The sequence below is a fragment of the Panthera tigris genome, chromosome A1 (assembly GCF_018350195.1).
Source record: "Panthera tigris isolate Pti1 chromosome A1, P.tigris_Pti1_mat1.1, whole genome shotgun sequence".
Taxonomy (NCBI): Eukaryota; Metazoa; Chordata; class Mammalia; order Carnivora; family Felidae; genus Panthera; species Panthera tigris.
In genome coordinates, this window is record NC_056660.1 from 204902843 (window position 1) to 204928377 (window position 25535).

At 38.2% G+C, this 25535-nt stretch overlaps 1 protein-coding gene across 17 annotated transcripts in view; it reads left to right on the forward strand.

Moving 5' to 3' along the window:
- Positions 1 to 25535, forward strand: part of PLCXD3 (phosphatidylinositol specific phospholipase C X domain containing 3) — a 219053-nt gene that overhangs the window by 130466 nt on the left and 63052 nt on the right. For 7 of the 17 annotated variants that reach the window (XR_006221024.1, XR_006221028.1, XR_006221020.1 and 4 more), the window contains exon 3: positions 22256 to 22338. The exons of the other annotated variants lie outside the window; for them this stretch is intronic. Coding sequence is in view for 3 of the 7 variants with exons in the window: in XM_042995726.1 (XP_042851660.1) it covers positions 22272 to 22338 (67 nt within the window). In the remaining 4 variants the exon portion in view is untranslated. The remainder of the gene's footprint in view (positions 1 to 22255; positions 22339 to 25535) is intronic. 17 annotated transcript variants of the gene reach the window in all.

Here is a 25535-nt window from a genome sequence, read left to right on the forward strand (position 1 = left end):
TCAGAGAAGCTTGGTGACTTTCCTAAGATTTCTCGGGCAAAAGCTGAGACTCTCAAGTTTTCAAAATCTTTACCATCTAGTCCAGTGCACTTTCCACTATATCCCCCTGCTTGCAGTGGGGGATACAGCTGACCACTGTCCATGTGAGTGGCATCCAATGAACTTCAACTATCAGATGATAGACGAGACACTAATCTTGGGTTTCAATGGCACGTTGACATTTTTTGCATACTCTGGCTTCTCTAAAGATGTTTATTAGAAGGTTACTAATAATTGTCAAAACTTGGAAAATAATATCCATCAACATGGGACTAGTTCTATAAATTATGGTGCAACAATATAGTGGCATCTACTGTCTTCTTAGGAATGGTGACAACATTGTACACTTGTGGAAGAGATGCCTAGAGCATATCAAACAGGAATAATGGCAGCTCACCAAATAATGTTCTCGGTATGATATCATTTAATATTATATGTATGTCTTCGTGGACACATGTCTATATGCCAAAAAAATCTAAAATCTATATGTCAAAATATTTACAGACAATTATTTGAATAGTGATATTATATGAATTTTTATTTTCTTCATATACATTTTATGCTGCTAGAAATATTTTATGATGAGTGTGTAATACCATTAAAATTAAGAGGAAAAAGTTATGATGTTATTTTTTTTAGAGAAACAAAACATCAGCCATTTTTCATAGCTTCTTTACCAGTTCTAAACCCACCATTGTCTCTGACAATGTTCCACAGTACCTGCTAATACTTATCTCCAGGCATAACCCCAGGAGCCACCTAGAAATAATTCCTCCTGCCCTCTCTCTCATCAGGCTCCCTTTCCCCAGGTCCTTGATAATTGGCTTCCTTCTTGTATACACAGTGTCTGCCTCTTCACCTTTCACCATGTTATCTCTATCTACCAAAAATGTATTCATCTCTCAAGACCCATTCTAAGATTCACCTTTGGATAAACAGATGCTTGGTGCCTTTGAAATCACCCCATCCATTGTATTTTTATGTTGCTTTTATAAGATTCCATATCACAGGATTGGATGCAGGGCTCTGTGCTGAATATGCCTTGTATAGAGGTGTGTGACAAGGGAGTGAGTGGAGAATGAAATCCAGACTGCAATCTGATCATCAAGCTGAGCCCCCTGACCTCCATTACTAGGTCACATCCCTCTGTTATTAACCATTGTCCCACTTATAATTAAACATTATTAATACTCATCTCTTCATTACCCAACGAGGAGAGGGTTTGGGTCTGCTTTTGCTCCCCAGTACCTAGTACTGTGTCTGGCACACAGAAGGTGCTCAATAAATATTTGATTGAGTGAATCAATAAATTAATAAAAGGCCAAGTGACTTGTCTAAAATGACAGACAGAAATCACCCCCGGGGTGCTTTGTAATACAGCATCTTGGGTCGTTGCCACCAGGGCAAAGAGAGGTAAGCAATGATATGTAGAAGAACCACAAGTGTCTCCAGCTTTTGGCGAGTGCCCCCTGGGTCTTTCTTTCATTCTGTTTCCTGTGCAGCGGGAGAGGAATGAATGGCTGTGGCACTGCTGCTGAATGTGTTTGCAAGGCATGTGCCACCCGTGCTCAAACACTCCTTCCCATTGGCTCCAGCCACATCATAAGACATCACAGCGACACAAGTGACCCATTCATTTTCTCTTCCCACCTCTAGGCGTTTGATGGAAGCAGATTACAGGAGGGGAAAAACCAGATCACCTCAAGGGGGATGAGTCATTTTATGTTTTTGTTTCTGTGCATTAAAGAATTGATTCATGAGATTTTAATGCTTTACTTGCTATTGCAGAAATTTTCTCTCCCTACTGTGAGGGTGCTGATGAGAGCCACTGAGATGTGCAGCACTGCGTTCACACCACTGTAATCATTCTTGGAAGGAGCATTTTATTTCCTGATTTCTACTGTCATCCTTGTGAGTCAGTAATAGAAAAAAACACTTTGGCACCAAGGCTCAGGTCTCGTATCTTCTGTGCCTGAGCAAATATGGAAAAATCTATAATATTGCTCTCAAGGTTACTGAGAAATTAATCTAGCTACCTTCAGCTTGAGACTGAGGAGAGGGGTGTTTTAGCAATTACTGAGTGGACTGCCTTACGATAGGGAGATTTGGGGACCGAATATCAGACCATTTTTCTGGCTTTCTCATTAGCAGTACTGAGGCACATACTAGGTGAGAAAAGGGGCAAAAGGGAAAGAGATGAGTATCACTTAACAAACACTGGGCATATTCCAGGATGTAAGTATTAAGGATTTATTGTCATGTAATCCTCAAACAGAAGGATAAGGTTGGTGTGATTATTTTCACTTAGGCTGTGGGTTCAGAGAAGCAAAGATTGGCCCAAGGTTACCTGATTGGTAAATAGCAGTGTCTAAATTTTCATCCTGGTCTCACTTTAGCAGGGGAACAGCCTCGAAGGCATAGAAGGCAGGCTGGTGTGTGCAGGTTAGCCCTGAGCTCCTCTTTTCACGTGATGGTGAGAGCCTGGCTGTCAGGGTGGTTGAACAGAGCTTCGGTGTGCAACATGACCTTGCTAGCAGCACCAGCTCACTGCTCCAAGACCTTGAAAATAAGGTCGAGTTCCTTGTGGAGGAAACTGTTCCTTGTAAGAAAAATGGTTCTCAGTTAAAAGAAAACTACAGGCAAGACAGAGGGAGATGTACAGAGGACAGAGTAGACAGTCCCTTTTGCCCCTTCACGGGAAAAGAAAAAAATGCATCAGTCAATTCATCCTGTGAGCAGGTCAGTTCAACAAAAATATCAAGGAAGTCACTGGATCGCACAGCTATTTGTTTAAAGCATAACAACTGGTTGCTACATTTTTTGTTTTTCATCTGTTGGTCTGTTATATTAAATAGAATCTTCTTGGTTGTGCTATTATATTAAATAGAATCTTCTGGCTACCATTTATTTACTCAACAAATATCCATTAGTCACTGACTGGCAGATTTTGCTGGGTGCTCAGATATTACAGATGTGATCTCTTTCCTCTTGGAACTTGGTTCTCTTGCTTTTCTTTGGCAGAAGGTGCTTTGGAAAGTACAGTTTTAAAGCACTTTCTGGAGAAGTAGACATTGAAAGAACACCGTGCAGTTTCTCACTGAAAATTTTAAGACTTTATGAAGGAAATAGGGAATAAACATCAATTCGGTACGTCTTCCTTCCTCTTCCCTCCACTTCCTCTGCTCCTCTTTTCTTCCATTCTTCCTTTCCTTTATCTTTTGAATATACTCATTGCTGTCCACCAAAAAAGCAGTGGCAGCCAAAGAAGTGAGAGTTTTTCAGCTATGATGAACTTCCCCAATTTACACAATTGAAGCATTTAGAAAGAAACTCTACTTGTAGCACAAGTATAAGAATTGCAATTTCTACATTAAAATTGCTTTTCTTTTAAGTTATAGAGTCAGGTGAGGGAGGCTTGCAAAATTATCCAGGGTATGGGCCTTCTAAAAGTCTTAGTCTGCTCTGGATTATTAAGTCAATTTAAACAATTGACTTTTCATCCAACAGCAGGAAACTAGGGAAAGTTGGGTCCTTTGTGGCTAGGCACTGTCTAGTTAGAAAAAGTCCCTCTTGTTTCCCAGTGAGATCTGTCTCTTCAACTTTCTTGTCCCTCACTAGCTTCTCCTTCCTGTTCATCTTTCTCAAGGTCCCATATAGTTGCCTTGGTCACTTTTTGAACAACAAACTTTACGGGTCTAGCTATCATGGACCAGTTGTAAAGAGATGGCCTTGAAATGGGAGGTAATTACATTATTGTTCCCCTCTTGAATTTCTGAAAACAAAGTGTAATCTGAATCCCTCTGAAATTATCTGCTTCTCACCTTCACAAATCTTGTTTCTTTTAGGGATTTGTGAGTAATGGCTCAGCAAGACAGCCAGGTCAATGAGACCTTCCTTTGTGGGTTTTAATGTAAAATACTCCACATTTAGTCTGAAAACAATCAAACAAAAGGATGATTGGATTCTGTTCTGCTAGTTTTCTTTTTGAATGAAGAACAGAAAGATAAAATATACAAACATACAGCTAGCCACTTAATGTAATATCTAGTGAATGTTTTCCTCCCAATTCATGTTGTAGAATTTCTAGGACCTCTATATCTAGAAAATTATCTACCTTGACAGGAAAATTTAGGATTAACTTATTGTGAAACGTGTTTGTGTTATATGAATAAACCTATAACCTAATACAAAAGTCACTTGTGTAAGAATTTATAACTCTAAATGTAGGGAACTTTATGGATATGTTTATGACATAAGTCGTGATAATGGTTTCACGGATATTTACTAATCTCCAAACTCATCAAGTTGTTTTTGCTATATATATACAGCTTTTTGTATGTAAATCAGACATCAATAAAGTGTTTTAAAATATAAATATAAAAAAATAAAACATAAATATCAAGAATTTTATATACTCAATGTGCTTTGTATCTTTGCACTCTTAGCACTCTGAGTATACTCTCATATACTCAGAGAAGTATATATAAATAAATATTTTTCTGATTCCTATTCAAGCCAGAGAATAAACCAGTAGTTCTATCTGTGACCATTCTATAATTAATTAAACTTTTGAGTAACTACCTCAAAATCTAGTGCTTAGAATTCAAAACATCATTAGTGAGAGATGAAAGCTCTACATGGAAATGGATCAGTCTGGCCTGGGAAATTGGCATGAATATTCTCTAATTCTGACATTCTCTGCATCTGCTTGGCGATTCTTTTTTTTTGCTTGTTTGTTTTGAGAGAGAGAGGGAGAGTGGGGTAGAGGGGAAGATGGAGAGAGAGAATCTTAAACGGGACCTGATGCGGGGCCTGATGTGGGGCTTGACCCCACGATCCTGGAATCCAGACCCAAGCTGAAATCAAGAGTCAGATGTTCAACCAACTGAGCTACCCAGGCACCCCTGCTTGGTGACTTGCCCATGGTATAGTGAGCTCTCAGGAGAGAATTTCTTTCTTGCATATTTCCAAGTGAAGAAAGTTTGGTCAAATACCCAGTAGAGGACAACCAATTAGTCAGTCAAAGCTGGGGAACGACAGTTGCTCTTAGAGCCTGCTTAGATGAAAACGTTGTAATGGGCTGGAAGGACAAAGTTCTGAGGTGCCAGCATTTCCTCTTTCATGGTAACTTTCCTATTTCCTTCACACCTGACCGTAAGCTTTTAAGGATTTTATCATTTAAATATTTCACTCCCCCTTCTGAAGCTCTTAGGTAATTTATATCTTCTAATTATATGAGCCCCAAGTACTATACCCCCTTGAAGGTGTCCTGGAGAGAAACTGGGAAGGTCACCCGCTAATAAGTAAGTGCCTTCCCTTGGCATGCAGCACACATCGGGACAGAGAATTCTCTTGTATGCTTGCAGAGTTCATTTTGGACAGGCAAAGGCCCAAGTGGAGAGGCAGGTGAAAACCTAACCACGCCTGTGAAACATTTTGTGTCTTTCCTAAATATTCCTGCCTCATTAAGCTCCATTATTATGGGAAGATGTGGAAATTTTTGCTGCTGAAGCTGCAGTTATCTCCAATAAATTGAATTAGTGCTGTTTTCATACTTAACCTTGGAAAACTACAGACAGGTCAGTTCTTTATGAATTCATTATTTTAGTTTCACAATCTAATCTTACCAGAATTCCAAGCAACTGTTTGATTCATTTCAATTTGTACCTTTCATGTTCATTCTTCTTTCAATTAATTAAATGTATGGATTTACTTTATTGACAAACATTACATAACATTTGCTACGTGCTGGGTACTGTTAAAAGTGCTTTACAAATATTAATTCACTTAATTCATAATAACCTGATGCAGTAAGTGCTATTATTATTCCTATGATATCTGTGAGGCAACTAAGATACAGAGAGATTAAGTAATTTGCTCAAGGCTACACAGCTGGCAAGTAGCAAAGCTAGGATTCAAACTCAGACAGTCCTGCTCTAGAATTTGCTCTCTTGCGTTAGATCACTGCGACATGCCTTGCCAAATTGGCATTAGGTCCTATCTTTGACATTTGCTTTCCTCTGATATATGAAACAGTGTTTACAGAGGTATCAAGGTTGATAAGAAGCTGAATATTTTTCTAACATTATGATACTGGTAATTAACTGGTGCTGAATGAAAACATTAAACATAAGTTAAACTTTAGCTTATATGACTTCTTAACTGACTTTTATAAATTTTTGGATCAGTTTGGATGTGAAGAGATGTTAGCTTTTACAGAGAAGTCTCAGATCTGAACTTTTCCCTTCCTTATCCTTTTTTCTCTTTCCCATATCCTTCCTTATCAGGCTTGCTCATTTCTCTTTTTTGAGGACATTTATTTCTAAAGCATCTGCATATTCACAGCATCCACTCCCAGTACACCTGTTTTTTTTTTCTTATGTGAAATCATGTGAACACATTCATATTCAAGATGATATGGATCCCCAATTTGGTGACATAAAAATCCCAGTTCAGTAAGATACAAATCCACAAAATTCCCCTTAAATTATTTGGCATACAGTCATGTGTAATCAATCTTTACAATTATATTTCACCAGGTAGTTGCTAAGGTAACATGAAATAACATCATTAGCCATCTCTCTTTATCCCTTTCTCTTTTCCTCCCACTCTTTCTCTGTACCACGCCCCCCCCCGCCCGCCGCTGCCCAGTAGGTCATTTCCAGATATTAAATGTATCTATTCCCCTCCCCACCAGTAGCAGTGTCTTCTTTGTCCTATTCCATTCAGTTTTCAGTCTCATCCATGAACTTGGTCTTTCCTAAGCAAGCCTTAGCAGAAAGCAGACAGATCATGCATGAGTCCAGTAGCTTTTCTCAATGGTGAAAATTTTCATAGGTAATATCGCATTTTTGTTTTGGTGGTTGACGGTATGCCCAATGCAATAGATGAAAGAGTGACTGCCCTTCTGAGGAACATCCCAAAGTCTTGGCCGTTTGGGTATAGCCTGAGTGGTATAGATACAAAGACTTTCTAGGAAGCTGGAATAATTCAGTACTTCTTCAAGGTAGAAATGCTCGTTTCCAGCTCTCCCAAAGTCAGTCCATAGTATGACAATTCCAGTTTCTGAACTTAGAAAGTCTTTGAAATATTGTATGGATAAAACTGGTACTTGTTTTACCCATCCTATGTATCTTACTGTGATACCAATTTTTTAAAAACTACCTTTTGGGGCGCCTGGGTGGCTCAGTCGGTTAAGCGTCCGACTTCAGCTCAGGTCACGATCTTGCGGTCCGCGAGTTCGAGCCCCGCGTCAGGCTCTGGGCTGATGGCTCAGAGCCTGGAGCCTGCTTCCGATTCTGTGTTTCCCTTTCTCTCTGCCCCTCCCCCGTTCATGCTGTGTCTCTCTCTGTCTCAAAAATAAATAAAAACGTTAAAAAAAAATTAAAAAAAAAACAACTACCTTTTGTTACCAACTGTTTGCTTTTTAATAGCAACGGAAGCTTCTATAAAGTATTTTCTTTGTGTAGAAAAATGCACTAAATATTATGGGGTAGAAGTAGGGAGGATGAGGATATTGATTTTTAAAAATTAAGCAATTTCTGAAAGAAATATCAGTAGACTAGGATGGAGATACTTGTGGTAAAACACGGTAATAGTCTGCTAGGGCTGTCAAAACAAAATAGCACAGATGAGTGGCATAAAAAACAAATTTATTTTCTCTTAGTTCTGGAGACTAGAAGCCCAGGATTAAAGTGTCAGCAGATTTGGTTTCTTCTGTGGCCTCTCTCCTTGGCTTGCAGATGGCCATCTTCTCTCTCTGTCCTCATATGATCTTTTCTCTGTGTGTACACACCCTGGTGTCTCTCTTTGTATGTCTAAATTTCCTCTTCTTATAAGGATACCAGTCAGATTGGATTAGGACTCACCTTAATGCCCTCATTTTGACTTAATCACCCCTGTAAGGCCCTATCTCCAAATACAGCTACATTCTGAAGTTAGAGCTTAGGGGTTAGGGCTTCAACATAAGAATTTTATGGGGACACAGCTCAGCCTATAATAAACATCTAGGAATGCTGGTTGAAATATAATTTCTTAAATATATGTCAAGGTTAGAAGAAAGATACAGAAATTCCTGTGAGCCGGAGATAAGAAGGAGCTAAAGGCTAAGGGAATTGTTTTCCATATAAGCCATGGCAGAATGGGGTGCAAGGTGTTGGGGGGAGGGATAAAGCTTAGGTTTGAGTGTCTTCATAGGGACAGAAACAAGGCATCTGACCCAAAGAGATCCCACGGAAAGTTGGAAATGGGTACTGAGACTCCCAATGAAAGATGGAAAGCTTGAAGCATTTCTACTTTAAGAAAAAGGAGGACTAACTGGATTCACCACTTAGCTTGGGAAAAATGCAAGATGTTTGTTTGTTTTCTGGTTTTGAATAGATTAAATAAATATTCCCATGTGCCTTTAATGAGATTGGAGCCCAAATTTATCCTGCCTAAGTAGTACTTCAAGCCCTAACCTGAAAAGTTAACTTAGAAGTTGTTTCCATGTGAATGATACCCATGGGGTGAATGGAGGAAGAAAATCCCAAACTGTTTGACAGCAACACTTCAGCAATCCAGACTCTCTTAGGAATGGGAGTCAGGATTCCCTTAGGAAAAACAATGCTTGCTTAAAATGGCCTCCCAATAAAAGTTTCAAAACACACTTGGAAATTATCTACCATGAACATGAGGCAGCAGATGATTAATTTGTAAGGCTGGCTGGAGGATTAGCAACAAGAAAACTTGATAAAAATAGACAAATCATCTGAAAGAAATATTCACATAAGTATAGCTAAAATTATTAAAAAGCTAAAACAAGATTTAGAAGACAAAAAAGAGTAAGATGTTACTTATAAGAATAAGAAAAATATGAAAAAACTCTTATGTAGAGAGTATTCTTCACTGAATTTAAAACATGATACGCTGGGTAAATAGCCATTTTATATAGAGCTGAATACATTTAATGAACTAGAAAACAGAGCTGAGAAAATTAACCAGACTGCAACACTGAGGGAAAGAAATGGATACATGGATGATAGGGTAAGAGTCACGGAGGAAAGAATGAGAAAATCCAAAATAAAGGTAATAGGATTTCTGAAAGAAATAGAATGGGGAATGCTATTCTTAGATCCAAGAAATCATGGCGGAGAATTTTCCAGATTTGATTAGCAACATGAATGCTCATAATGAAAAACCCCATGGGTCCTGAGTAGAAAGAAAACAAACAAACAAAACCCCCAAATTTACATGTAAACATATTGTAGTGTGATTGCAAAACAAAGCAAAAAGTCTTAATAGCAACAAGAAGGAGGATCAATATGTTACAAAGAATAAAATCAATTAGGAGAGTCCTCAATAAAATCATTAGTGGTCAGAAAAGAGTGAAATAATACCTTCAAAATGCTGATACTAATAATAGTCATTCTAGAATTCTTTATTCAGATAAATTATTTAAGTGAGAACAAAATAAAGCCATTTTCTGAAAAACAAAAACTGAGAGAACTAATCACTCAAAGACCCTCATCAAGTGGATTACATTAAAAAATGGCCCTTTAAGAAAGAATGGGATGAAGGAAGTAATGGGGAGCAAAGAAATTAATAGATACATATGTAAATCTAAATGAACATTAGATGTAAAACTTAATAACAACAATGATCATTTGGGCAGAGCATTATAACAAGATAGAACTAAGACCTATCTTCTATATAACTGATATATAACTTATATATAACTGATTTGTCAGTTCTATAATACCATGTTTTTCCAGAGAAGGATAGAAACATTAATACTAGACTGTTGAATTAAGTGTGTGTGTCAAAATTTGAAGGATAATGACTAAAATAGAAAAAGAATGAATAATTTTCAAAGCAGTAAAAGTACAAGAGAGAAATAAACTTGATTAATACAAAAGAAAGTAGAAAATAATCAGAAAAAGTACGGCAAATAGAAGACACAAATAAGATGGTAAGAATAGATCCAAACTCATTGCTACAATGAATATAAACAAATTAAGAGACGATTAAGAAACACCCCAATTAAAAATGGGTCAAAGACCTTAACAGATACGTCACTAAAGAAGATCTACAGATGGCAAATAAGCGTATTAAAAGATGCTCCACATCGTATGTCATTAGGAAGTTGCGAATTAAAACAACAGCGAGATGTCACTGCGCAGCTATTAGAATGGCCAGAATTCGAAACACTGACAATACCAACTGCTGGTGAGGTGGCAGAGCAACAGGAACTCTCATTCACTGGGGGGAAGAATGGAAAAGAGTTATAGTCACTTTGGAAGATGGTTTGGCAGTTCCTCACGAAACTGAACATACCAGCAGTAGTGCTCTTTGGTATTGACCCAAAGGAATTGAAAATTTATGTCTACACAGAAGCCTACACGTGGATGTTTATAGCAGCTTTATTCCTAATTGTCCAAACTTGGAAGCAACAATGATGTCCTTCAGGAGAATGGATAAATAAACTGCGATACAGCCAGACAACGGAATGTTATTCAGCACTATAAAGAAATGAGCTATCAAGCCATAAAAAGACATAGCAAAATCTTAGATGCATATTACTAACTAAAAGAAGCCAATCTGAAAAAGCGACATACCATATGATTCCAACTGTGTGACATTCTGGAAAAGGCAAAGCTCTAGAGAAGTGAAAGGGTCAAAGGTTGCCACGCATTAGGGAGGGAGAAAGGGATTGATGCGCAGAGTCTGTTTAGGTCAGTGGAACCAGTCTGTATGATTTTATAATGGTGGATACATGTCATTATATATTTATCTAAACCTAGAGGTGTACACACCAAAAGTGAACCCTAATGTAGACTATGGACTTTATGTGATAATGATGTGTCAGTGTTCATCAAATGTAACAAAAGGTTGATAATGTGGGAGGCTCTGGGTGTGTGAGGATAGGGAATATATGGGAAATCTGGGTAGCCTTCAATTCACCTAAAGCTTCTTAAAATATAAAGTCTATTTTAAAACAGACTTAAAGACAATTAGGAGGCAGTTTCAAGGAGTCCTGCTTTTGCAGTCTTCACGGGAGACTCACCTGAGACATAAGGACATAGGAAAGTTGAAAGTAAAAGGATGGAAAAAATATACTAAGTAAATATTAACAAAAGAAAGTTGGTAATAGTAGTTATCAGACTGTATTACGACTGTAAGGCAAACAGCATTTCTATGATAGAAAGATAGTTACTGCACAGAACAATTCACCAAGAAAAAGCTTGAACAGCCCTAAAGATGGCATTCACCTAACAAAATCAAAATAGCCTCAAAATATACAAATAAAAGCTGTGTGCATGTCAGTCACTAAAGCCACAATTTTAGTTGAAGAGTATTTTTAGTATAATTATCATATTATGTGCTAGATCATGCAGTTAAGAAATTAGTAAGGGTGTGTATGGTTTGACAAGACAATAAAAAAGCTTGATATAATGGGTATATAGAATCATGCTCCCCTCAAATTAAAGGATACTCATTCTTTTCAAGCACATATGGAATATATTTAAATATTAATCACATACTGGGTCACATAACAGGTCTCAAGAAATACCAAGGTTAATTATCAAGATTATACCTATCACTTTCCTTATTTTCAATGCAAAAAAAGAGAGAAATAACAAAAATACAGAAAAAGTAGTTTTTAAAAACATCATTAAAATATTAAAAAAAATATTTCCTATTTTGAATAAAAAGTAATGGACACTAAAGTAGGTATCAAAACTTGCGTAAGAAAGCTAACCTGGTCAATAGAGTGGAATTCAGAGCCCTTTACGCATACATTAGAAAGGAGAAACATGGGGGTGCCTGGGTGGCTCGGTAGGTTAGGCAATTAAGCGTGGACTTCAGCTCAATTCCTGGTCTCATGGTTGGTGAGTTCAGGCCCCAGTGCCAGGCTCTGTGCTGATGGCTCAGAGCCTGGAGCCTGTTTTGGATTGTGTGTCTCCCTCTCTCTCTGCCCCTCCCTCTCTCCCACTCATGCTCTATCTCTCTCTCAAAAATAAAGAAATAAACATTAAAGAAAAGAAAATCATGGGAATTAAGAAGCTAATCATCTAATTTAAGAAGTTAGACAAATAAAGAGAAATTAAATCCAAACAAAGGAAGGGAAAATGATACTGGCAGAAATTGATTAAATACACATCAGAAAATATAGAAAGACAGCAAAATAAAAATCTATTTCTTCTAATAAAATAGACTATCCTCTGGAAAAACTAATCAAGGAAAAAAGAGATTACAGAAATAAATAATGCTAGAAATGAGGAGGTGTAACTATTAGTGCCATAGAATTTTAAGAGTTCATGAATTACTTTATGCCAACACATTTGAAAAATTGACTGTTTTAGAAAAATATAACTTAACTAAAAATAACTCATTTGAAATAGAAAATCTGAAAGGTCTATAATGATTAAGCATTAAAAAAAAACTTAAAAAAAAGTCTATCTTAACTGACAGATAAAACATTTGGATCAGACTATGTTCCAAGCATAATGTTCTAAGCCAGTAGAGAACATATAACCCCTATTTCATATAAACTTCTGGAGAAAAGAAAAAAAGTTATAATAATAAATCAAAGCCAGATAGGGCTGATGTCAAGAATGCAAGGATATTTTAAAATGAGAAAATCTATAAATGTTTTTTACCACATTAAAAAAATTTAAAAAGGGAAAAAATTGATCAACTCACAAATGCAGAGAAAGTATTTAAAAAATTAAACACCCACTTATAATTTTTAAAAATATATACTTTTTAGCAAGCTAAAAATAGAAAGGAGAATCCTTAACCTGATAATGTATCTACCAAACAACTAATTTTAGCACTCTATTTAGCAATAAAAAGACTCTCATTAAGTTTAGAAACAAGACAAAGATGCCCACTGTCATTACTGCTCTCCAGCATTGTGTCGGAGGTCCAGCTAGAGTATTTAAAAATAATAAATAAAAACACACCTATTGGAAAGAAAGAAAGAAAACTGCTACTTTTTGTAGCAAACCAAACTATAACATACCTGAAAATAAGTCTAACAAAGAAGCATACAAACTTCATAAACAAATTATAAAGCCTTATGGACATAAAAAAGACTTAAAGAGTTCAATATGTTATTCAATATGTAGTTCAATTCAATATGTAGTTCAATATGGGGACAATTCTCCCCAAATTGTTCTATCAATTACTGAAATCCCAATCAAAATCTCAACACATTTTTTCTTTTTTCTATTTTTTTTAATTAGAGAGTACAAACAGGGGAGAGGGGCAGAGGAGAGAGAAGGAATGTTACGTAGATCCACGCTCAGCACGAGACACAATGCGGGGCTCCATCCCATGATCCTGGGATAATGACTTGAGCCAAAATCAAGAGTCGGATGCTCAACTGACTGAGCCACCCAGGCGCCCCTCAAATTTCTTCACTGGATCTAATATATTCTAAAATTAATAGGAAAGAATGAAACTCCAACATTAGCCAAGGCAATTTTCACCAAGAAAGGGAAGTGTGATGGTGAGACCCGTCATATCCAGATATGTAAAGACAGTGGGTGATAAATTTCCCAAGACTAGAGTTTAGTAAAAGGCAAAGCTAGGATTAAATCCTAGTTCATATTGCTGCCAAGTCTACATTCTCACATATCATGCTCCTCAACGACATTTAAGTCATAATTTAAAGTTATTTCTAGGATTGATTAAATGGATAATGTGCATGTAAAACAACAAAGGTAAGGAAGTTATAAGAAGGAGCAAGCTAACTAATTGGGCTGTGGACCACATTAAATCTGCATTATGAATAATTATTCAGAACTATAGAATTATAAGTCTTTGCACAATAATGTATGCTTTCTATTATCTATAAAGATCCAGAGGAAGGATAAAAATACAAGAAGCATGTTAAAAAGAATACATACACAAGTAATTTTTAAAGCAAGGTTGACAACTTTTTATATGCACTAGAAAAATATATAAAATATATATTTGGAAGAATCTAGGTTATCTTTTTGTGAGTGATACTGAGAATTGAGTAAATATGTGAAGAAAGTATATGTCATTACATCAAACGTGTTTTATTAATGGGTAGCTAGAACATGAGATCTTACTGCTTGGGACACCTGAGTTGACTTGAGTGTAAATTTTTGCTAAAATCAGCTGAAATGAGAATATGCATATATTTAAGTTTTCCATTCATCTGGTTTCTGCCAGCTAGTTTTTTTTTTTAAAGATCTGCTGAACATCCACAATATAATACTCTGTAGACTCTTAAAAGAAATATAATTCATGGACTCTACCTCCTCTCAAATTCCTTATATTTTAATTAGAGAGATATGGTCTAGACACAATTAAAAAGGAATTAAGGATTGAGCATTGTGAATCCGGCAGTGGATTTTATGAAAGAGACAGGAAAACAGAAGTATCAGTAGGGAAGAATTTAATACATTCTGGTTTTAGTATTTGGAGCCCTGATATTAAACATATTTTTCTATTTTTATGTTACTGAAAAAACCCTCTAGGACTTCAGAGATCAGATATTGTTACTGGAAAGGTCTTTTGTTCACCTTGGGAGAACAGAAGACAATCAGGGGTCTACTTGGTAGGTAGGATTCAACTGAAAGAACCAGAGAATGCAGGGGGAAATGTCCCAATCTGTGAGCTTAATTGATAGTAAGATTTGATTATCTGTAGCCTCACATGATGGAGTTAACTGGCCACATGACTGCAGAGAAGTCGCCTGAAAGAGTTAGGATAGTGAAAACAACCAATAACTTTCTACCACGCAGAGGTGGTGTGACAAAATTAAGGGGTGGGGGAAAGACTACAAATGCAGAAATAATGTCATTTTTTAATCTGTGTTCCATGGCCTGGCTGATTGCCTATAATTATCCTGCTGTGAAAAGGTAAATTCTCTCCTGAGCATTAAAGGTGCCATTTGCCACAGAGGAGTGGGAGGAATTGCACTGCTAAGCGTGTTGGATTTGGCAGAAGCCCAGTCTGAGAGATGTAACCTATTTGCTGACTAGTAGGGAAAGGAGTTTGGTAGGTGGGCATAGACAGTTTAATTTCTTTGCATCTTTTCTTGTTTCCCTTTAGAGTCCTGAAAGAAAATGTGATTATCATAATCTTGTTTCATGTGGCATCTTAAGTTGGCTGTTGTGGAGGATGAGGAACACTGAATTGGTGCCAATAGGTGTTGGGGGTTGTTGTGTAGCCATGTGACTCTGAAAAATGTGGTTTTCTGGGCCAAGGAAAAGAGACAAACAGAATGGATTCATTTCTTTTTTTTTTAATTTTTTTAATGTTTATTTATTTTTGAGACAGAGAGAGACAGAGCATGAGCAGGGGAGGGGCAGAGAGAGGGAGACACCAAATCTGAAGCAGGCTCCAGGCTCTGAGCTGTCAGCACAGAGCCGGACGTGGGGCTCTAACTCACGAACTGTGAGATCATGACCTGAGCGGAAGTCGGACGCTTAACCGACTGAGCCACCCAGGCGCCCCACAGAATGGATTCATTTCAAACACTTAGTGATATATATGTGCTTTCTTCTTTTTTCTTTTGCTATATGCTCTGACATATATCCAGAAGTTCCTTTCTGTTGTATGGATAAGAATTAGATATGAAACGAAGTCCGTTTAAGAGCTCATAGGTAAGGTACTTGATATAGGTACAATCATGGTCTTTATTTGCATTTATAATTTACTTCCCACATACTTTTTGAAAAGATTTGAGCATATTGTAGCACACCACATTTGACACTAGAAAATTAAAATAAAAAAAATAAAAGGAGATTAGCAATTAAAGGAAAGAGATAAAAGAAACTACCATATATCTCTAGCCTGGAATTATTTCGCTACCAAAGGAACTTGCTAAGGAAGGTTCAAGACATAATTTTCTGACAATAATCATAATCAAAATCATAATACCTAATTCTTTGGCAAGCACTGTGCTGAGGGCTTTATGTGCATTACATTATTTAATTCTGCTTGTGGCCCATTGAATGAGGTTGGTCTATGGTATTTTCCCTTATCACAGCTCAGGAAACTGAGGCACAATAAGATTAAGTCATTTAAATTGTCAGATAGCTAAGAAGTAGTGGAACTGGGTAATCTAACTTCTAGAATCCATGTCATTCTCTCCAGTATGACTGTTGACGTGGAATGAGTTAGTGGACAATAGGGTAATACTCTTCAAGAAAATAAGAGGATTTTGCCCTGGATATCCAGGGGTTCAGTCTCCGAGTTTTTTCAATTGCTTCATGGTAAACATATTGCAGAATGCTATTTACCATTTTCCCCAAACTCCAACTATGTCTTGGCATCATGGAGATTTGCCTGACTTGCCATATATATGTTGTCTGTTGAAAAGAAAATCTCATGTCCTAGGAAACCTCATAAATCCTCCCTAGCTCTTTGATTCCAAAGTTCCAGGAAATTATTCTAAATAATGCATGCATTGCGTAGGATATAGGACCTAATTTTTTGTGATATCCTTTTTTTAATCATGAAATCTGAGGGTATGGAGTTATATGATTTGGAGGAGACTTGTGACTGCACAATCTTCAGCAGAACCGGGAAGGGAAGAATTCTTGCTGCTGGCTGCATTTTCCTATAGGGAACCCCATCAGAGGGCATTTTCCCTCAAAATGATTAACCCCCAACCCCTTTCCTGCAAACCTTCCAACTTTTATATTTCTAATCTACACAGAGGGAGAAAAGAGAACTAACAGTGACATAGAGTAAGATCTGTTCAGCAATTAAGGGCTATGCCCTCAGTCATAGCCAGTCCAAGATGGCAGAACTTCCTCTATTGCCTGAGATTCAGATTTGGCCCCTTTTTGACTCTACTGCTCTCCCCACACAAGTGATTTTATAAGGCACAGTGTAACCTTTTGGGGTGTAATGGTTCATCATTTCACTGTGAATCATAGGAAATGATGAAATATTTGGGAGTCATATCCTTTCAAAAAAGATGAATGATTCAAGTGTCACTGTTGGAATAGCAAATGGCTCAGATAGTTTATGAGTGAATGTGTTTCCAGTTGGAATCTGGGGTGGAAGGTGTGGGGAAGAGGTATGGCAGGAAGAAGAGAGGGAATAAGAAGATATTACTTCCACTTTAGGAACTCTTGATCTAGTCTTATAAGCTAGAGGACTTGTGAGGTAATCATAGTGTTCAACTTTGTGGTTGGCTCAGTGTCTAGGATATTGCCAGGCATATGTTAAATATTAGGTAAAGTCTACCAAAAAAATATAATATAACCCTTATGTATTTTTTGTCCTAAGCTTCTAGGTTTATAAAAGACCATAAGGGTTCTTTCTGCTGCTTGTCCCTCCGTTTCCACATAGGGCTGTACATTACCAGAATTTATTGGAATTTTCCACCCAAATACTTCTCTTTTTTAAAAAAAATATATATAGAGAGAAAGAGAACATAAGCAGGGGAGAGGCAGAGGGAGAGAGAGAGAATCTCAAGTAGGCTCCACTACATGGGGCTCGATCCCTTGAACCCTGGGATCATGACCTGAGCTGAAATGAAGAGTCAGATGCTCAACCAACTTGAGCCACCCAGGCACCCCTGTACTCAAATACTTCCAATGACTCTTTGTGAACAGAAGCCCCCAAATAGGAGTGGGGAGGGGGGTTTGAGTGTTGTCCAGAGTAGCCTGTCACAAAAGAGGAAGTCTTTGAAGCCTCATGTTTCATCTTAAAAACAAAAGCAATTTTTGTCCTCTTTTTGGTGTGTGTGTGTGTGTGTGTGTGTGTGTGTGTGTGTGTGTGTGTGTTTGATAAAAATAATCTTATTCTCCTTAAAATATCAGCCAAAATTGGTGTTCTATAAACATATGCCATGCTTATGCATTGGCTTCTAGAACACCACACTGCCATGTACCTACATTGCAATTTGAAAAGACCTAAGCCTTCCTGGACAAATTTTTCCCCTAATAATGAAGAAGCAGTTAAATTTGTTGTCTGATTATTTGATAGGGCTGAAGTTCAGACACTTTAATATGTCAGTTGAGTTCTGAAAAACAGTGCATAGGTAACTCTAAACTGTTAGAACTGTTAGTAAGTAGTGAGATGACACAACACCTGAGTGTATTTTCTCTCCTCTATCCCATACATCCTACTATCCAAAATCTTGCTTGATCTGTTCAGCCAGTCTGACATGTGCACCAGATTCAGCTCCACCGTAGGCGGGCTTCTCTGGCCACCCTGCCCTGGTGTCCATGGATTTCTCATGGAAGTCTAGTCATTGCAGGTTTGTGCAGCACATATCTGTGCCATAGCTTGACAGCTTTGTGATGGCAGCAGGGGAAAGGTCGGTAAACTCATTTGCAGCAGTTAGCTGCTGGTCAGAGAGTAGTTAATACTAATGTGTTATTCTTTACAGGATGTTTTTTTTCTTCTCTTGGGATTTCTCCAAGGTTTTCTCAGAGGCCTGATTGCCTTCCTCCTGTTGATTCTTCAGTCACCAGCTCTGTCTTCTTGCCTTGCTAGCTAGAACAAGAGGCAAGGGAGTACTTTTTCACAGTCTGGATCAGACAGCACCCTGAGTCCCTTTCTTGTCATCAAGCCAAGTTCATCATCTGCTTCTAACTATTAGTCCTAGGGTGTGAAGAAGGAAGCTGACCCAGGAATTCAGCTGGGGTTCCTGAGAAGACATGTTCCGTCAACATTCTTCATCTAACTGCAATGAGGAAACTGTTTGTAATGCAGGAATCGACAATGGAACCATCTGTCAGGATAGTGGCCATCCTAAGGTGTAGAAATGGATATTCCTTCCTGGGGCCATTAGGCAGCCCACAGTGGGTAATAATAACAATTGTCATATGTAGAGAGCCCTACAATTTACAAAGTGCTATTTCATTGTTTTGTTTAATTATCATAATAGCCCAGTGAGCAATGTCTACAAAGGAATAATGGGCACCATTAGTGTTAACTACATATTTGAGAATGAAAGAGAGAGGTCTAGTAGACATCTACTAGATCATCCTGAAATGTCCCCACCATTGTTCTTCTCCTGCCTGTGCATACTAGTATTCTCAGTCTGATGATTAGTCCTGGAAAATGTTTTTTGTTCATATAGGATTAATTGTTATCTCTGGCACTCTGCTGCAATGGAGTTTTAGGAGAGTTGCCTTCAAGCCCACAAACAAGTGTGAGTCTATTCCTGTCTTCCAGAATTTGGTTTCACCTCTTACTGGGGCAGAGGTCTTAGGTGTGGGCAAAAGGACACCAACGGTTCTTGAACTTTTCCTCCTGCCAAATCCCTTCTCACATAGAAGGACACTTCACAGAGTTAACTCAAATTCTGAAAATTAGTATGTCTATTTTAAATCCAACCAGATCTGTCTTTGGCTATGGTCCTATGCTTCACACTGTGTCCGGCCTGCCATATGCTGGGTTGTGTCACTGTTTAGCAAAAGAGATGCTGAATGGATCTTGTTGTTTGGAACATTCTACTCACTTGGCCCTGGGCACTACACTGGCTTCCCATCTGCTTCTGGGTACAGCTCTTGGATCTGATTCTAATCCTGAAAGTAGGAGATGGTCTGAGACCCACCCTCACTGGGCTGTGACTCAACCTTATGTGTGCAGAGCTTCCTTCTTTTGGGGAGAGTTTTTATTCAATTCAGTTGAACTCAACTCAAGTCATTAGGCATTTTGAGCAGCATGAGAAGAATTACGTTCTAGTTAGTAGTGGGTCAGAGTTTGGAGAATTACAACCAAAGCTATATGTCCTACATATTGTTTCTTTCCTCCAGATATCTCTTCACTTGCTCTTGGCTCCTGACTATTATGGACTTCATCAGTGGGCTTCTGTGTTCTCAAGTTCTCATTGGTTTGACCTTGAGTGGAGGTACCTTGAGTGGATGTAGGAAACTGATGTTGGGGTCTGGGGGATTTATTGCTCTAGATACCTCTCTGAGCTTGCTTTGGGTGGGTGAGTCCCTTCACTAAAGATTCCTTCCAAGACAGCCTTTATTAGAGCCCTCTTCTACCAGTGTTTGGTAACACTCTTCATCCTTACCCTTTGCTGCCTAGCAGTGGTAGCAAAGTCTTTGACTGTTACTAGCATTAGACACTACATTATAGTCTGTGGTTTCTCTATAACCTATTAACATGGTCCCATCATATATAAATTTTCCTTGAATTACCCTAATTGGATTGTGCCATCTGTTTTCTGTTGAGACTCTGACAGATACACTGTGTGATTTGGGGCAAGCCCCTTCACAGAACTAGTTAACCTCAAATGTTGTGGGAGATTTAAAGCAGATAACATCCCTTCCAGCTCAAAATTTGCTTGGCAATGTAGGGACTGAAAAATAAATCTCTTTTTTAGGAACCTCTGAAATGCAGAATAAAACTAAGCATCCAAGTGATTAGGATACATAGTAAGCACTCTAAGAATTTGGAAATGGGCAAGGTCACTGATGGTCAAAGGAAACATATGGATCTGCCAGTGAGTTCTCCTCCAACACTGAATAACCTTTTATTCGTGGATTTCCTAATCTAGATCCAAATTGGATGGTGTCTTCAAGCCTGTACCAAGCAGAAAGCCTATTTTGGGACTACTCCAGAGATCCCACACAATATTGGTTAACCTTAGACAAGGCCTTTTGGAAATGATTTACTCTTGATTTACTCAGATACATCCCACAATAAAATAGAAAACTTCTCGGATTTATTAAATTGAAATGTTCTTTTTTAAAAAAAAAGTGTAGAAAAAGCAGATTAGGAGCTGAGAGGCTGGAATTCTAATTTTAATTGTCCTTCTTTAGCTCTGCCTTAAATGTTTTTTGATCTGAAAAGAATTCTCTTTTATTTTGTTATAGGTTACTTTGGTTTTTTTCTTTGATTCATCTATATTAAAGACATATACACTGATATAAGAATAATATAATAATCACCATCATATCTACCATACAAATTAAAAGATGAAATACTATCAATACAATTAAAGTCCATGGTACATGCACTATATATATATATCCCATTTGGATACTACTTTTTTCTCCACCAAAAATAATTCCTACTCCCTCTCTCCACCTACCCACCCCTACTCCCTCTTTCTACCCGCCCACCCCAGCCAAGGCCAAGATGGACACATCGCTTTGCCAAATCCCTTTGTGTAGGGAAGCCTCACTTTCACTGAAGATATAGAGATATACTTTAGCCTCAAAGGATGTTAGCTTTATGTGAACACTGCTTGCTCAGGCCCAGGCCTTTCTGCTGTGTATCTGTAAAAACCCAAAGCCTTAGGGGTTTAAATCCGTAAATGTCCCCATGACATCCAAGGCTTCAGGGCTGGCTTACCCTATTGGATTCTGTCTGCTCTTTGGTTTGGTTTTGAGCATCGGAATTTTCCTTATTTTCTTACTAGTTCAGTTGTACATTTTTAAAATAAGATATTTTAAAAATATATCTTCACATATTTCTCTTATAGTAGAAGACTATTTAAAAAAAAATTTGGTTTTCCATATTCTGCACCAGGGTACAGAAGCTAGACATTCTACTGAGAATCAAAGACTACTCATACTCGAAGTTTGGGAACTCTTCTCCCATTTCATAGGCAAGATGACTATTGCCTAAGCTAATTATGAAAATAGAAAAACTTTTATAGCCATGAAGCTAATTTGGCTAATCCAAATCTGCTGTAATTCAAATACATTGACTATTAGAAATGAATAGTAGAAAGTAAAATAATAGTCTCTTTAGCAGTATTCTGCTGTAGAACTTTTCACTTAACATTCCTTAAAGGCAGGGACCATCTTTTTAAAAATATTTAGTTGAGTTTATTAGAGGCAGCAATTGTCGTACTTATTTTTACATCTCTCATGGTGCTTAGTACACTTCTTTTCATATTGCAGGTGTTCAAAATGTATTTGCTAATTTGATTTGAATTGACTTTTTCAAGTTCAATGTGAAAACAAAATGGCCCTCATGTTTTCTCTTGTTTTGCTTGTCCTGACACTGACATTGAGCCAGTTCATAGCAATCCCTTCTGTAGGTTCTAGAGAATTTGTGACTGTCCTGGTCTAATATTGGGCTCATTCAGTCGCAAAGTATTTGCTTGGCTTGTACAAAAATAAATAACTTTTAACTAGGGAGTTGTGTTTTAATTATTTGCAATCCTGTGTGGCTGAGTGTTAACTCCCAAGTTAAACATCTAACAAGTATAATACAATAAACGGCAGAGTTTGTTATGATTACGTTTGTTTTGTTTTCATCTCAGCCTGGGATCATTAGAAATGACTGAGTGGCGTGGGAGATCATTCCATCTATCATTATGTCTTTTTCTCCCCGAAGAGACCAAAAGTGAGTAAGAACACAGAGTGCACATTTCACCACAATTTAAACCCAATCTGAACACTCCCTACTTGAAGACAGCACAAATAGTCTGGTACAATAACAAGGATTTCCAAAAAAGGAAAAAAAAAAAGAATTTCCTTAAGAAGTAAAACAATCAGTTGAGGTCTCTGTGCCTGGTTCTGTGTGTTCTACACAGTGCATGTCCAAGTCCAGAATCTTTGAGCTAAGGCCTGGAGTCGCTAGACATCAGAAGTAAAGACTAGCAAAAAAAGAATATAAATGAGGAAATAGAGATGTGAGGCATGGAGGCTGAAACAAGAAATGTGTGCCCCGCCGGGAGCGGACTGAGGAAGGTGTGAGATTGGAAGAGGGTCGTAGCAGGAACGGGGGGGTGGGGGGGGGGCAGGGGAGCTGGAATTTTCCCCAGTCACAGCTCCCATGACTGCCGCAGCCTGCTTTGGGTGTCCTTTACTTCTCTTAAGGTAGTGATCCGGGGCACCTGGGTGGCTCAGTCGGTTGAGCGTCCGACTTCAACTCAGGTCACGATCTCGCGGTCCATGAGTTCGAGCCCTGCGTGGGGCTCTGGGCTGATGGCTCAGAGCCTGGAGCCTGCTTCCGATTCTGTGTCTCCCTCTCTCTCTGCCCCTCCCCCGTTCATGCTCTGTCTCTCTCTGTCTCAAAAATAAATAAAAACGTTAAAAAAAAAATTAAGGTAGTGACCCAACTCTGAAAGGAGATAGGAAGAATAAAGTAGGGGAGGAAGAAAGAGTGTGTTAAGTCACCAAAAAAATGAGACCACTTATTGTAAAAACAAAAATAATAGGAGGAGATTCCCTTCAGTATAATTTATATGAGAGGAAGTTCAGAAATGTATGCTAATAAAGGGATTATTCTTTTAAATGTTTTTATTTTTGAGACAGAGAGAGCATGTGAGCAAGGGAAGGGCAGAGAGAGCGGGGGAGATAGGATCCAAAGTGGGCTCTGAGCTACAGCAGTGAGCCTGATACAAGGCTCTAGGGCTCGAACCCATGAACAGTGAGTTCATGACCTAAGCCAAAGTCTGGCGCTCAACCAACTGAGCCATCCAGGCGCCCTGCTAATAGAGGGATTATACATGTTAGCATATGCAATATAATGAAATCATCTAAACAGTGTTTGAAGACTATGTCATAATGATGAAAAAGACTATGGAAAAACTTTGATGATATAACCTAATGTGTTTGGTCTGCGCTGATCAAACTGTGTAAACTATGAATGCGTATGGATCCATACTAAAAAAAACATATGGGTAAATGGAAGGTTTTCTCTAGGGTGGCTCTATTCAGGTAAGAAAACTACATATCTTTTCCATTTTTAAACTAACCCTTAATGTTGTCATATTTGCTTTGTAGCCAATAAAAACACCATATATGTGCTGGAGTATGGAAAAGGAAGTGGGGTGAAGTGGTTTGGGAATATTTGTATTGTGTGTAATACGTATGTGTGTGCATTCTTGGACTTAGGAGATCAAATATCATGTAGCAGTAAGGTGATGCTATTCAGAATCTTCTTGGATTTAACGTTGCTACCCGTACTCTAGTTTTTAGCAACCGGTCTGCATGCGTGCACCAGATCTACCAGACACAGCTTATTATCTTAGCTTGGTAGTGTGTTTGGAAAGCAGGAGGAGGTATGCAGTTCTCTACATACCCAGATTTCAAATCCGAAGGCTGGAGGAAGGGAAGGGGAGATTGGTAGAAGGACCAAAGGAATAAATAATCCCCATGCCTCAAACACTTCTTTGATAAGAAAAGATCCAGCTGTTGGCTAAAAGTGGTGTTTTGTGAGGGCATCATAGAATCAAAGGCTTAAATATCAAGGAGATGTTCTCTCTGTAGCACAAACATGATTAAGGGCAATGTTGTTTTATTTCAGATTTTTATTATTCATAAAAGGGAAACCAATAGTGCCAGACATGCAAGAACAAAGCTAAATAAGCTTCAGAGGCCTTCTGGCTCTCAAATCTAAGAGAATATAATAACTGGACTGTTTATTTGCCATGTTTCATATTTGTTTTCTTCTTAGAGGTATAACACAATAGAGATTCATTTCATTCAGAATAGTTGGTTTCAATGATAGGGTTTCGGTCTTATGTAATCTGTCCCCTCCCTTTCCCCAGGTCATTCATTATGTCTGCCCACGTAACCAGACCTGCTCCTGTGCCTACAGACATAGAGGGCTGCCCCAAGCTTTGGGATCTGTCAGTATAGGGAAGTTCTAGTGGAGAAACCAGTGGAGCAGGTGGCGTTAGGAACACATCAGCATCTTAAACAACTAGCTCCTAAAGAGGAGTGGGGAATGCCGGGCTGCGCGTCTGGTGACCACATCTCCCTTCCCAACTTCTTTGCCCTTTCGATGCATGTTAGCAGAGTCTGACTGAATTTCCTTAGTTCCTGCTTCAGTGGCTGCTCAGATTTGGGTACCTGTCCCAAGTATAAAACTCCTGGGGGGAAGAGGTGGTCATGGAGTAAGCTTTCCTACTCTCGAGCCCCTACAGGCGATCTGGGTTGAAGGGAAGCTAAGGGTCGTGGCTCTGGATATCAGGAGGAAAACTTACACTTGTAAGAATCTGGAATGGCATGTGTGTAAGGAGCAGAGCCTTCCTGTGATGGCAGGCTTTGGCATTGCTGCATCCAGTGCGGGAAAGGACACCCGTGGTCCAGGGAATCGAAAAGAGAGAGGACTTTAAGACATAATTTTCTCTCCACTGCACCCCTAGATGTAGTGGCAATATTTTCACTGAGTGGTTCTACAAATTTATGACAGCTATAGTGTTTATAACCTTTTGGTGCAATTCTCATTCATTCATTTATTCGGTCTATGCTTGGTGAGAATCTACACTGTGTGCTAGGTAGTTTGTGCTCAGAATTAATGCGGAAATAATAGTTAATATTGATAATAAAAGCTAGTACCTATTGAGTATTTTCTATAATCAATGTTTAGTGCTTATCATTTACTTAAACTTTATAGGTAGATAGCATTATCAGTCCCATTTGCAGATTAGGATATTGAGGTTTAGAGAGATGGAAAGACATTATTTCATACAACAAATATTTATTGAATATCTTTTATGTGCCCATAGCCATGCCTTTTAATGGGTATATAGTAGTGAAAAAGACAGATTAGAATCTCATTCTCATGGAATTAAATTCTAGTGAGGGGAG